Here is a 14,284-nt window from a genome sequence, read left to right on the forward strand (position 1 = left end):
ATGTCCTCGCCGCACGACGACGATGCGGCAAAATCCGCCACCGCCCTCGACCTTAACCCCGAGCCTGGATTCGGTGCCTCGGTCACCGACGATTCTGCCCCCAGGAATGTAACCGCTGCCGCCGCGCCGCTGGACGGTGCGAGCGCAGAAGCTGGTGCACCGCTGCAGGGAGCAAATGTCGGCGAGGCCAAGCCGGAGCCCGAGAAGGAGAGGAGTGCCGCCAAGATTGCCATTATCATGTTTGCGCTGGGGGTACGTGTCATTCTTTTTCTTCGACGATGGGATGATTAAAAGAAAGAGAGGTCTTCTTTTGGATGGACTGTCGGAGATGAATAGGAAAAAGACGGAAGATCAAGGATTCACTAACACTTTCCCAGATGGCCGTCTTCCTCGCCGCAATGGACATCACCATCATCACCACCGCCCTGCCGACCATCAGTGCTCACTTCCACTCTGCCGCCGGCTACACCTGGATCGGTTCAGCCTTCAACCTTGCCGCGGCCGCCTCGACGCCTCTCTGGGGCAAGCTCTCGGACATTTTCGGCCGCAAGCCAGTCCTGCTCGTGGCTAACATCGTCTTCTTTATCGGCTCGCTGATCGCTGCCCTGTCCATCAACATTGGTATGCTCATCATCGCGCGTGCCATCCAGGGCGTCGGCGGCGGCGGCCTGATCATCCTGGTCAACATCGTCATCAGCGACCTCTTCTCCATGCGTAGCCGCGGCCAGTACTTCGGCATCATCGGCATGGTGTGGGCGCTGGCCTCCGCCCTGGGGCCCGTCATCGGCGGTGCCCTCACTCAGCGCGTGTCGTGGAGATGGTGCTTCTACATCAACCTGCCGCTCGACGGTGTTGCCTTCGCAATCATCGTCCTCTTCCTCGACGTGCACAACCCACGCACCCCCATCGGCGCCGGCCTGCGCGCCATTGACTGGGCCGGCTCGCTCACCGTCATCGGCGGCACCGTCATGCTGCTCCTCGGCCTCGAGTTCGGCGGCGTCACGTACCCCTGGTCTTCGCCCACCGTCGTCTGTCTCATCGTCTTCGGCATCGTCACCATCGCCGTCTTCCTTGCGCTTGAGTGGAAGGTGGCCAAGTATCCAATCATGCCTCTCCGAATCTTCTCCAACCGCTCCAACCTGGCGTCTCTGGCGGCGTGCTTCCTGCACGGCTTCGTCTTCATCTCGGCGACGTACTACCTGCCGCTCTACTACCAAGCCGTCCGCGGCGCCGGCCCCATCATGTCAGGCGTCTACCTTCTCGCCTTCGCCCTCTCTCTTTCCGTTGTCTCGGCCACCACCGGCATCGTCATCAAGAAAACAGGCGCTTACTTGCCTTGCATCATCTTCGGTTTCGCCGTCCTGACCCTCGGCTTCGGCCTCTACACCGACATCGACGCGCACTCGTCCTGGACAAAGATCATCCTGTACCAAATCGTCGCCGGCATCGGCGTCGGTCCGAACTTCCAGTCGCCCCTCATCGCATTGCAGGCGCACGTCCACCCGAAGGACATCGCAACGGCGACGGCGACGTTCGGCTTCGTGCGCAACCTGGCCACGGCCATCTCCGTCGTCATCGGCGGCGTCGTCTTCCAGAACGAGATGCAGAAACACCAGGCCACGCTGTCGCGCTCGCTCGGCCCGCAACTCGCCGGCCAACTCGCCGGCGGCTCCGCGGGCGCCAACTCGGAAATCGTCGGCGCCCTGCCGCCGGCGCAGAGGGAGGTCGCGCGGGAGGCGTTTGCGGACTCGCTGTCGCAGATGTGGATCGTGTACGTGTGCTTCGCGGGCCTGGGGCTGCTGGTGTCGCTGCTCATCAGGAGCAAGACGCTGGCGAACAGCCACGAGGACCAGAAGGCGGGCATGGAGGCGGACGAGGAGAGGAGGGCGGCGAAGCGCAGCGCGGCGGGCGCCCAGTCGCGCGCGACGGCCAAGTCCGGCATGACGGGCTTGACGGGAACGACTGTTGCTACCGCGGCAGAGACGACCGGCGAGAAGAGGTCGGTGGACGGGGGCAGCGCCGTGGATGTGCTGGGGGATGGCGAGGGGGAGAAGAGCGGTGGGAGTGCGAGCGCGAGCGCGAAGGATGTGCCGGCTTGAGATGACGGGATTGGTCGGACGAGATCAAAGATGGGTGGTCATTTGAATGGAATGCTTGAAATACAAAAAGTCTTGGATGTCTTTCTTGAGCATGGCGTTCTGGCGGGCGGGCATATATACGGAGTCTTCTCTCTCTAGGATTATACATGAGAAGGGAAATGCATATGCATATGGAAAGAAGAATTTGAACAGCATGGTACGGACATGTTATGTCACGATGATTTAAACTCTTTTCAGACGTTGTCTCGGAGGTGATCTTTTGTACCGTTTACTTGGGACGTTGAAGATCACGTCTGTCTGGATGTCTTGGTATGGCTTTGAAAGTCTGCATCTACGCCCAGTTGTTTGCCTCAGCTACCCACGGATGAAACTGCCGCTTCACTCAAGGAGAGGCGAATACATCTCACTCGTGACCCGCCCGCTCCGCTAACAAGCTCTCGTGCACTTCGGTCGTGGCGAATAACCAGCCATATAAAAAGGGGGCTCGTCCGGCGCCTCTACGCTTCTTCCAGAAACAACACTTCTGCACGGGCATGGACAGATGTTGAAGGCGATACGAACTGGCGGGCCCTTGTCTCTCCCTCTACACTCACAAGCTGACTCGCCACAGATCAGTGCTGGCGGGCGGCGCCATCTTCTCCATCCATCCACATGTCAGCCTCACGATGACTAAATCGTCGTCGTCGTCAGCATCAGGACTTGCCGCACACCACCATCATCTTTCTACGATGCTGATCAGCGCCAGTGAGATGAGGGTTGGTGAAGATGCCGGACTCGGGGTGACTGGTTGACTGACTGACTGACTGACTGACTGACTGACTGACTGACTGACTGACTGACTGACTGACTGACTGACTGACTGACTGAATGATTGGAACGACGGCGGGGAAGTGGAACTTAATCTTGCACGGACGCGGGCCCGCCACAACAGCAGTATGCTTGCTGTCATACATTAGTAATTGTGAGTGAAGCTCATCTTTGCCCTGGAGTGGAGAGGTAAAAGCTGGTTGAGAAGGCGGGGTTTTTATGGCTGGTAGATGGCAGGTTGCAGGGCATGCAGGCAGGAACGTTTGCCTCGTGACAGACTGGCTTTTGCGTTCTATGCGGGGTGCGGTGGCTCGTGATGGAAGGCCGCGCGCGTGTGTTTCCAGTCTCGTGGTACGTGTCCTCGGTATAAAACGTTCAGTACGTGCTGTCTTGGTACCTGAGAAGTGTGAGGATGTGGGTAGAGAACTGGTGTGGTATGACCCAGTATGCCTACATACTCCAAGAGTTCGCTGTGCCCCGACTAAGTTGGCGAGATGTACATACAAGGTCGCAGCCTGTGGTGGACCGTTGCCATGAATCTCGCATGGCGCAGTTTCTATGCTTCTTGCTGCTCGGCATCATGGAGCGCGTGTGCAGGTACTCGCCATCAACCCCCATTGCTGGTGATACGGCCTGACCGATTACCTGCTGTGAGGATCGAGGAAACTTGCATAAGAACCTCACGCAACTCAACACAGTTCGTGATGCTCTATTCTCCTTAGTTTCGAACTTGTGCGGTTCAAGTCCATGAACGCTGGTTGCATACCGAAGCATGGAAAGGATCGGTCAATGACCTTTTATTCACCGCACTCCGCAACATGCGTGATATACTCAAGCTTATCAGGCGCCGCAGACCCCCGGATCTTCAGCAAATGTCCCTGTGATAGGCATCACCCGGTGACCGGTGCACATCCAACGGACGCCTTGGCCTGTGCCGCCTCAAATTCCACCGTGGAAGTCTCCCTTCAAATATGTATTTAAAGACAGCTGTGTGCGTCTTGAAACCTTTCTGAATCTGTCAAGGACAAGTTCTGCTAAGAGGCCTCGGGGAATGCACGGAAAACACTGGTGCCGTGGCCCCCTCGGTGAAGATTGCGTAGCCTTCCACCCAACGCGGAGAAATCAAAATATCATGCCGAGTCTCTCTCGATCAGCAGAACATAATGGTAGAGAGCGCTGAACTCAGAAGATGATGTCCGGGTTTGCGGCTTGAAGCATTGCGGCAGAACTGCAGCATGACATCCTCATGCTGAGGGCCACCAACTAGTTATATGGGAGCAGGGACCCCGCTGGTACTGGTCTGGGAGTGACTAACCCACCAAGAACCCCGGAGACAGAAACAAAGAAGTCGAGTTTCCTGATGAAAATGCTGAAGACGGCAGCGACCACAGACAGTGGTTTAGCCCTGTTGGATGATATGATTTCCTTCGGCGATGAAGAACGACCCATGGCGAACTGATCTCCTTTTATATAAGAACGAGAATGTCTCGGAGGAAAAGATGACGTCAGGCCATTTACCATAAGATCCGTAGGAACTGCATGGCACATGATCCGGGGAAGTTTCACAGCATGCATATAGGCCGCCCTTGGATGGAGGTGCAATTACCTTGACACAGCGGCAACAGTCTGTAGGATTTCAGTAGAGATGAATACACAATTCACTCGTTCTGCACTCTCCCTGGAAGGTTTACGATACTTCGTCAGCACTTCACATCATGCCATTGAATGCGTGGAGATGATACGCAGCATCATAAAATCATGAGTACAATCAGCTTAACAACCTGATGCTAAGAGTCATGCTTCCCTATCTGATAGGACACATATCATCTGGGTCATCTTGGAGCGAATTGGAGCGATTAGCTGGACATAAGCGCTATTGCTCTTTCTGGTTTTGGGAAAGGGATAGACGCTCCCAGAAGCCTTGAAAATGATATCCCATCCTCTACAAACAGATACTGTTCCACAGCATTACCCTTCGCTCCTCAGCCATCATCATTCAAAAATACTGCTCATCTTTGGATACACCGCCTTTCCACCGCTCGCATAGGTGAGTCAAGTAGTTGTTCAAGATAGTGTAAGGCAAACAAAGTGCCATCGTATCGTAGTATTGTCAAGACTACAGGCTCAGCATTGTGTGTACTTCGAAAGCTGGACGGCATGAGAAGCACGACCCTCCTTTTTATGCTCCAGAAACCCCGTCCGCGAGCCCACACGCACCGGATGAGCCCCAACCACATCACACAGCTGACCAGCCACCCGGGAAAACGCGCACTGACAACGCACGCCCCCATGCGAAGGGCCCGGTGACACCCAGCTCTGATGTTCCTGACGCTATTTGAACCTCCATTATCCGTACATGGAGTCTGGGGAAGCAGAGAGCCAGCACTGGCAGTCGAGTAAAGCTTCCTACGCATGGTAGTACTGCTCGGTTGAAAATGCAACGCACAAAGGTTAACTAACCTCGGTTAGCTGGCTACGTACTGCTCTTCTCTCCGCGGTCGTGTCTTTCGCGTCACTTCGCCTACGCCTATAATGCCGGGGTGGAGAGGGTGATTGCAGCGCTCATGAGATATGATGATCTCCATCAGTAGCGCGATTAGCTCCCGAGCTTCATTGGTGCTTGATGCGGGCGAGCGCCGCATATATCAGTGGTGGAGTGAAATATTATTTCGGCTTCGTCCTGGTCACCGACACAGTAGGCACCCAGTTGTACTCAATCACCGACGAAAAGGCACACTATATGAAGAGGAAAAGAGAAAGTACGAGCGGTCTACTAGTTGCTTTTAAAGATGCAAGGCGTCGGGTAGGTCTGGTGCGGCTCCGTTCATACACATGTGAGCTGGCCTAAGCTTAATGCCCTCTTATCACGAGTCAAGTATTACCTATCCGATGCAATCGGTCGTAAATGAATCTGGCATTTCTCAAAACCTTCCCGCTAAACACTACACTTTACCTACGTGCGCGGCCGAGGTTAACGTCCAGGTATTTTCGTAGTTTCGAATCCTACATCTGCGTCCAGGTCTCTCCTTCAAGCGCCCACACAGAAAGACTGCAGTACATTCGTGAGACATGGAAGAGGGCAATGTCCACCAGCCCGAACGACGCCAACTCAGTCCCCAACATCCAAAACCACACCACACCCTACCACATCATCTACACCCCCGCCAACCTCTTCAAAATCCGAATCTTCGGCTCCAACCTTACGCCCACCCACCACCCCCTCATAACCTTCTCCCTCACCAGATCCTCCAGCGCGCCCCAAACCCACCCGGTCTTCCTCTCGTCAACGCCCAACACCAACCGCCTCAAGCTCTCGCTCCGCGGCGCGAGCCCCTCTTCGACGCCGCCCAGCACCTCGCCCAACTTCTCGCCGGGCCGCACGATGCGGATGCCGCCGTACGCGTAGACGACGTCGACGACCTCCCACTTGCCGATGACCTTCTCGGGGCGCTCGGCCAGGGCGAAGTCGAAGCCCTGCCAGAAAGCCGGGTCGAGCAGGGCGTCCGGGTCGTCCGTCTTGTCGTAGACCCAGCGGTCCGCGGACGACAAGGAGGACGACTGTTGCCGTTCCTCCGCGCGGCGCGCCTTTTCCGCGTCCGTGTACGGGACGTAGTCGATGCCGCCGTCGGCGCGGAGCGCCCATTCGCCGTCGCGCTCCGGCTGCTGCTGTGCGTTCTCGCCACCGTCGCTCTCGTCAGGCAGCAGCAGCAGGCCCGGCCCGCCCTTTTCGAGGAAATGCGTGACGCCCGTCTGGCACGCGAGGTTGTCGAGGTGCACCCGGACGCGCGGCCGCAGCTCGACGGCGTTGCCGCCCGCGTCTTCCTGCATGGCGACGATGCCGTGCAGCCGCACCAGCGCGGCGCCGCCGGGGTAGTTTTGCGCCGAGATGGCGAGCAGCGCGGCGCTGACGACGCCCGAGAGCGCGACCGAGGCCAGCAGCGCCCAGCTGGCGATGCGGTAGGCGCGGGCCTTGGCGTAGCGGGTCGAGATCCAGCCGGCGCTGGCGGCGGCGCAGGCCGTCAGCGCGGGCACGACGTAGATGACGAAGCGCCACTCCTTGTGGGGGAGGGCGCTGTAGATGGTGATGAAGGCGAAGCAGGGGCCGAGGAGGGCGGCGGCGGGTCCGCGGGTGGCGGCGTTGAGGAGGGAGAGGGGGAGGAGGAGGGCGTAGGTGAGGGGGTTGAGGAGGAGCTTAGGGAGGGCGGAGAGGAAGTAGTAGTGCGCGGGCGAGGTGCCCCAGTCCGAGGCGTGGCCTTGCAGGGTGTTGTAGGCAAAGGCGGACCATTCGGGCCACAGGGGGCGGGGGTAGGTGCGCCAGAAGTAGGTGTCGATGGGGACGGTGATGAGGAGGCCGATGAAGGCACCGGCGAGGCCCGAGGGGATGACGAAGTTGAGGAAGGGGAAGAGGCCGCTGGTGGGGACGCGCTGCAGGAGCTGGTGCAGGACGAGGCAGATGAGGAACAGGGCGAGCTCGGAACGGAAGACTATGCCGGCGATGGTGAGGAGGTAGAAGCAGAGGCGGAGCCGTTTGGTTGCCAGCACCCCGTTAGGGGTGACGAGGGACTGCAGGTAGAAGCTCAATGCGAGTGTGCCTCGATACGGTTAGATGTGGAAGGGAGAGGGAAGGGAGGCACTCACTCATTGCAAAAGCGTACATGTTGGGAAGAGTACGGGATGCATAGTACATGAGATGGAATTGGGTTGCTTGGAACAGAACAAACCAGTTGCTGGCAGCCTTCCCGAAAACCTTCCACACGGCCCTGCGGAAGGAGAGTAGGGCGAATGCATTGAGCAGGCCGAGGATTGCGCGAACTGGTCACCTTCAGCACGAGAAGCATGCCACTTTGGCGGAGCGTTTACCAAGCAATTGCACCTGGGGAGGCGAGCTCAGCCAAGTCACGAATGGCCTGGACAAGCCGGCGAGCACCAATGCGCCGGCGAAGGTGCGGGGGACGGAGCCAGGAAAGGAAACGTGGTCATAGTGCTCAGCAAAGAAATCCGAGGCGTTTTCGGTCGGGACGCCGTGGACGAGGATGTCATGGACGGCCTGGATATTGAATGATTCCTCGACTTTGGTGTAAGGGGCCCACGCCAGGTGGAGCAGGATGACGGCCGGAATAAGAAGCGAGAGGAATGATTCTGCCGCTGCAATCAGAATCGTGTGTAACGAGACAGGCGGGGGAGAGCAGACTCACCAAGGATCGGATTCATTGTGGCGGCTCATGTCGTTCTGTTCCGCAAGAAAAGGAGCGCAGTGGTGGAGGAATGGGCGTTGAAGGCAGAGGGAGGTGTTGATTGCTTGATGTCGGCAAGCGAGCGGCGGCGGCGCGTCACCTCCCACAGCCTCGCTCCGCCATGCTCCCCGTCCACCTCCGCGCAACACGCCTGCCACCACGGCCGTTACAGATGCCCATGGATCGCCGCTGATCCACGCGTAAACCTTCCGCCTCCATATCACCGCGACTTCGGCTTCCCGCTCACCCGCAATGGCCGCCTTCGCGGCCTCGTCGCTCGCTGTTCCCGCCGTCGTCATCCTCATCGCCGTGCTTGGTTACTCGTCGCAGCTCCTGTACCCGCACCTCGACCCACACCCTCTGGAGAAAGACCAGGCCATAAAGTTGAATGTCCTTCTCGCGTGTCTGCTCATCAGCTTCGCCCGTGCCTGCCTGGCTGACCCGGGTCGCGTGCCGAAAGGCTGGGTGCCCGAACCCGTGAGAGTGCATGGAGAGGACACCCCCGTGAAGGCGAAGGATGAGGATGCTCCTACAGTGCGGCCGCGCTGGTGCAGCAAATGTGACGCTCCCAAGCCGCCGCGCACCCACCACTGCAAGACCTGCCAAAGGTACTGCCCTAAGCGCTCCCAGTAGATAGGTTAATAACGAATGTAGATGTATTCCCAAGATGGACCACCACTGCCCGTGGCTGGCAAACTGTGTCTCCCACACCACCTACCCGCACTTCCTGCGCACCATTGTCTACGCCACTCTTGCGCTAGGCTACAACGAGTACTTGCTCTACGTCCGCTGCGCTGAGATCTGGCATAAGAGGCATCTCCCAAGCGTGCGTTACGCCTTCTGCTCCCGCTGCCCTGCTTCCTACTCATCCGACGGACAGTACCTCGGCCCAACCGCCCCCCAGCTCTCCCACCTCTTCGTCTTGATCGTCGTCAACTCGCTCACCCTCTTCGGCGTCGGCATCATGACGCTGCGCTTCGGCCAGATGTTCGGCCAGAACGTCACCACAATCGAGAGCTGGGAGATTGAGAGGCACGAGACGCTGGTAAACCGGGCACGGTATCTGGGTGGGCAGCTGGAGGCGCCGGATGGGAAGAGGGTCAGGATCAAGAAGCAGGAGTTTCCGTACGATATCGGCATCTTCGCCAACATGGCGCAGGCCATGGGCACCGGGAACGTGGGTTCACCCATCTCGAACAACCCCTTCTCTGTCCACGCCACTGACATCAAGGCATAGCCCCTGGCGTGGCTCTGGCCACTTGCAGCAACCCCGCCAAATGAAACTGGCCTCAATTTCGAGGTCAACGGCTTCGAAGGTAAGTAACTATTGAAACCCCCAACAGAGCCGGAACTCATGTTAGTTCAAAAGACCTATCCGTCACTTGGCCTCCTCCCGACCCGGACCGCATGCCCCGCCCCAAGCGCACGTTCAACCCCGAAGACGCCTTTACCCACTCCGTCCCGGACTACGACGACCAGCAGGCCATGGTGGATTTCAAGAGGCGACAGGAAGAGGACCTCAAGCGCTGGCAAAGCCCGGGCCTGCAGCGCAGACGCCCCTTCCACAAGCGCATTGGCAACGGTCCTGCTGGACGAGAGGGCAGCTTCGACCCCGGCGATGAGACGGCGAGTGAGGATGAGGGCGACGGCAGTGGAGAAGAGTCCGGAGAGGAGGCGTGGAGGAACTCGGAAGGGGAGAGGCTGAGGGACTTTGGTGTGGATGAGGAGGCGGAGTTTTACGACGAGGACGACGTGCCGCTGAGCGAGCTGATGAGGCGGAGAAAGGCGGCTGCAGCGGCTGTAGCAGCAACGGGCAGTTGAGACAGTCGCAGGTCTAACGAAAAAAAAGCATGCCATTGTTTGTCATCACCCCTCACCAAGACGCAGCACACAACGAAAAAAAAAAATCAAGGATCAAGCATCAGCACGCCGGCTTCCTCGCCACCGCCCTCAACCGCACATACCCCAACCACCAACTCCCATCCTCTCTCTCGCAACTCCCCCTCAACGCCTCCACCACCCACCTCACCACCTCCTCCCGCCTACCCCCCTCCTCGGGCACGCGCTCCAAAAACGCCTTCCCGAACAACCTTACCCACCCCTCCACCCCGCCCCCGCTCTCGTCCGTCATCCGCGTCGGCCGGTACTCGCTCTCCACCCTCTCCACCACCAACCCCGCCTCCTCCAGCCTCGCCCGCATCCACGCCTCGGACGCAAAGTACCACGGGCTGACCTCGCGCGCCGCCGCCAGCGAGGGGGCGGCGCCGTGGTGCGCGAGAGCGGCGGTGAGGGCCGTGAGGACTTCGGCGACGTTGCCGGCGCCGCCGGTTTCGAGGACTAACGTGCCGTTTGGCTGGAGGAGCGTGGAGAGGTGGTGGAAGATTGTCTTCGTCTTCGTCTTTTCGGAGTCGACGCCGACGCTGCTGACGCCGCGCGCGTGGGGGGCGCGGAGGATCCAGTGGAGGGCGGCGTTGGAGAAGATTTTGGTGAACGGAGGGGATGAGGGGGTGGTGGTGGTGAAGAGGTCGGGGGCGGAGGTGGGGAGGTCGGACTGTTGTGTTGGCCGGGGGTGTTAGTCAGGGGAGTACTGAGTAGTTTTGGGAGGGGTTTTTTTTTTTCCTTTTGCGGATGGGAATGAAGAGAACTTACGCAGTCGGCGACTCGGAAGGAGATGTTGGGGAGGGAGGCGTGCTCTTCTTGCGCGGTCTGGATCATGGAGGGGGAGGCGTCGAGGCCGAGGACGGAGCCTTGCGGGACGAGCGAAGCAAGATACGCGGTGAGGGGCCCGTCGCCGCAACCGATGTCGAGGATGTGGTCGGTCGAGTCGGGGGAGAGGTAGGAGAGGACGGTCTTGGTGAGCTGGGGGACGAAGGAGGCGGCGGTGTTGTATTCCTGGAGGTTGGGAATGGTTAGTTGTCGTCCATAGCGTTAGGACACTCTAGAGCTGTAAGGGTTGCCGGAGTCATAGGTTGAGCTATGTCTTGGATTGCGACGATGTCGCGTGGAATTGCACGAAGATACTGACTTTGGAAGACCAGCGGTCTTTCTTCTCATCTTGAGACGCAGCCATGATTGCCGCCTAATTCAGGTGCAGACTTAACACTTGCGGTGTTCTACGGATTGTTGAAGCAAGCTTGCGGGGTATTTATGTTGATGTTGGAGGAGTAGTGCTACATGTGGAAGGTCCGATATCGGAATGATAACAGGACCATTGAACGAGCTTAGTGACCAGTCAGACGTGGGGAATTATCGCTCAAAGCTGCAGGAATGTCTCACGCCGAATGAGGGGTTGCGGTCGTGTCCAAGGAACCCAATATATGGACCGCATGGTCCTCCGCATGACGTTGGCCACAGCATGGTGAATCATGGCTCTATGTAGAATGCCTTCACTGATACCGACATCGGCCTGGAAGTGCTAGAGTTCACCCACGGAAAGCGCAATCTCACCTCGTGGTAGACGCTGGTAGACATCAGTTCGGCTGGCCGAGCACGTGTCAGGGTCGCTGCCTCAGGCGGCCAGGCGGCCGGACTCCCGGCCCAAGCTCGCCCTGTCGTAAGCCGCAGGCGCAGCCAGCAACAACAGCTCCAACTTCTTTCCACGTTTGCACAATCCGCACCTTCCCGCACTCCGCCTGCCAAGAGACCCTTGTATCACATCCCATCACCATCACCCTCGAATCAGCCAAACTGGAGTTATCGCGCATCGCCCGTAGCGGTTACCACCCCGATTTCCCCGACCACCACTCGTCCTTCCGAGACGATTCCTATCCGGACGGCGTCGCCTCCCGCTTCAGCATGGCATCATTAGGCTCATACGTCCTCGACCTAGTCTATTCCCTGACCAATTGCATGTCATGCTTCCCCGGCACGCCGCAACTTAAAATCAATGGCCGCAGCTTCAAGATCTTGCGCCTTCTCGGCGAGGTACGTCCAGGCGGTCCAGCATCCCCTCGGTGCAGCCGAAGATTGGCGCGATGCTAATGAGGCGACTCTTCGTGCAGGGCGGCTTCTCCTACGTCTACCTCGTTCAAGACGGCTCCGGCGCGAACCTGTATGCGCTCAAGAAGATACGGTGTCCCTTCGGCCAGGAGTCGGTGTCGCAGGCGCTCAAGGAAGTCGAGGCGTACAGCCTATTCTCGCCGCACCCCAACATCATTCATTGCATAGACCACAGCATCGCGTCGGACAAGTCGGACCCGGGCGCGAAGACGGTGTACATTCTACTTCCGTACTACCGAAGAGGCAACCTGCAGGACATGATCAATGCGAACCTCGTCAACCACACGAACTTCCCGGAGCGCCGGCTGATGATTCTGTTTCTCGGCGTGTGCAGGGCGCTGAAGGCCATGCATCAGTACAAGGTCAAGGGGGCGCCCGGTGGAACGGCGAGCCAGGCAAAGGCGAAGAGGGTGAGACAGCAGGCTGCTCGGGCTGATGCGGAGGCTGCGGATGAGGCTGGCGACGAGGCGGCAGAGCCTCTGATGGACGACGAGGTCACGGCGGCTCAGGATGGGGTTGCGCCGGGGCAACAGCGCGCGTACGCGCACAGGGATATCAAACCAGGTGAGCACTCCATCTCGCATCAAAAGGAGCTCGACTGACTGTAGCCCAGGCAACATCATGATTGCGGACGACGGCAAGACGCCCATCCTTATGGATCTGGGCTCTCTTGCACCATCGCCCATCCAGATCACATCGCGCTCGTTAGCTCTGCAGGTGCAAGACACGGCAGCCGAACACAGCACCATGCCGTACCGGGCCCCGGAATTGTTCGATGTCAAGACTGACACAGCAGTCGATACCAAGGTTGACATTTGGTCTCTTGGCTGTACGCTGTATGCATGTCTCGTGGGCAAGTCGCCTTTTGAGGCGCGCTCCGAGGAGACTGGCGGCAGCCTGAGTCTCTGCGTGCTTGGCGGCGACTGGCGCTTCCCGGATGAGAGCTCGGCGCAGGAACAGCACGGGAGGCAGAAGCAGGCGGCCACAACTGCGACTCGGCAGGAAGGCAGCATCAGCGACCAGGTCAAGGAGGTGGTGAGACAATGTTTGAGCGTCGAGCCGTCGGAGCGGCCGGACGTGGATGAGCTGATTCGGATTGTGGAGGATGTGATTACGGCGCTGCCCGAGGACGACGGGGTTGACGACTGAAGCTGAGGAGAGGTTGCGGAGTGCTGTTTTGATACCCGGGCAGGCGTCAGGCACGTTTATTGGCAATTGGGTGTTCACTGGTGCGGGGCTGCCATTTTAATTCTCGTTGCTTTGGTCTTGCATGCAGGTTTGGTCCGAGAATAAGCTTTCTCAAGACCAGCCGGCAGGAGACAGCATTTGATGAAATATAATTCAGCTTCAGTCGCGTCGCACGGATGTGAGACCATGTCGACGGTAGATGCAGCCAGCCGTCACGTCAGACTAGCGAGGGATTCCAGGTCAATGCAGACCGAGTCACGCTGCGGGCGACCTTCAATTTCGAAATGTCTTTTGCCGGACATGGGTGTCGATTGCGCATCGGCTGTACCTGACAAGAGTCCGGGGGACGCCGGCCCTAGCCGTTTGCTGCTTCTGGATCCAGCACAATGCATGTCGTGCAGCCGCGTCGGCTGCAGTCGAGAACCAGGGAAAGCGATGCCGTGCGAGATGAGCCAACGATGGCGAATATTGCGGCTTCGAGCAGGCCATGGCAGCAGAGCTTGACCGCTTAGCGAAGGCGGAGCGGCTACTCCACTAGCACGTCCTTGCCCCGTAATACTCATGGCCTCCGCGTCCAACGCCGGAGCTCGCCTCCACGCTGCTGAAGGATTGTCGCCGGAGGGTTGCGGACAGGCGTGCAGATACACAGTTGCCTCGTGGCGACAAGAGCACCCCGGATTGCGCATCTCGGCCCCCGCGCAGGATTCGCAGGAAGCTGCAGCTGGGCACAGGCGGCAACGACTAAACAGGCTCGTCATGCTCGCGAGCGGGGAGGACTCGTGTCGGGCGATGCACCTTCCGTTTCCAGCGGCGGACCTGTATATCACCGCGCCGCTCATATCACCCTCTCCTCATCCTCCGAGCCTTGGCCTTCGCAACGCACGGCTTATCGACGACTGGCATCTGCCTTGGCACTCTTTGCTCGACTGCTCCCCGGCCCCGGCTGGACTTCTCCGC

General features: G+C 58.9%; 4 protein-coding genes across 4 annotated transcripts; 3 read left to right on the plus strand and 1 right to left on the minus strand.

Moving 5' to 3' along the window:
* SLS55_009816 (uncharacterized protein) lies at nt 1-2,099 on the plus strand (the record flags this gene model as incomplete). The annotated part of the gene is made up of 2 exons (XM_066781210.1): nt 1-252; nt 378-2,099. The coding sequence occupies 2 exons, from the start codon at nt 1-3 to the stop codon at nt 2,097-2,099; spliced, it is 1,974 nt and encodes a 657-aa protein (XP_066628212.1).
* A 3,960-nt stretch (nt 2,100-6,059) lies between these two features.
* Nucleotides 6,060-8,117, minus strand: ECM39 (Dol-P-Man:Man(7)GlcNAc(2)-PP-Dol alpha-1,6-mannosyltransferase; the record flags this gene model as incomplete). The annotated part of the gene is made up of 4 exons (XM_066781211.1): nt 6,060-7,498; nt 7,545-7,718; nt 7,767-8,045; nt 8,102-8,117. 4 exons carry the CDS (start codon nt 8,115-8,117, stop codon nt 6,060-6,062), a joined length of 1,908 nt encoding a protein of 635 aa, XP_066628213.1.
* Nucleotides 8,118-8,392: 275 nt separating this feature from the next.
* Nucleotides 8,393-9,961, plus strand: PFA4 (Palmitoyltransferase; the record flags this gene model as incomplete). The annotated part of the gene is made up of 4 exons (XM_066781212.1): nt 8,393-8,748; nt 8,795-9,321; nt 9,406-9,456; nt 9,510-9,961. The coding sequence occupies 4 exons, from the start codon at nt 8,393-8,395 to the stop codon at nt 9,959-9,961; spliced, it is 1,386 nt and encodes a 461-aa protein (XP_066628214.1).
* A 1,974-nt stretch (nt 9,962-11,935) lies between these two features.
* ENV7 (Serine/threonine-protein kinase env7) lies at nt 11,936-13,288 on the plus strand (the record flags this gene model as incomplete). The annotated part of the gene is made up of 3 exons (XM_066781213.1): nt 11,936-12,064; nt 12,142-12,703; nt 12,753-13,288. The coding sequence occupies 3 exons, from the start codon at nt 11,936-11,938 to the stop codon at nt 13,286-13,288; spliced, it is 1,227 nt and encodes a 408-aa protein (XP_066628215.1).
* Nucleotides 13,289-14,284: the final 996 nt, after the last annotated feature.

The sequence above is a fragment of the Diplodia seriata genome (genome assembly GCF_021436955.1).
Source record: "Diplodia seriata strain FDS-637 chromosome Unknown scaffold_11, whole genome shotgun sequence".
Classification (NCBI taxonomy): domain Eukaryota; kingdom Fungi; phylum Ascomycota; class Dothideomycetes; order Botryosphaeriales; family Botryosphaeriaceae; genus Diplodia; species Diplodia seriata.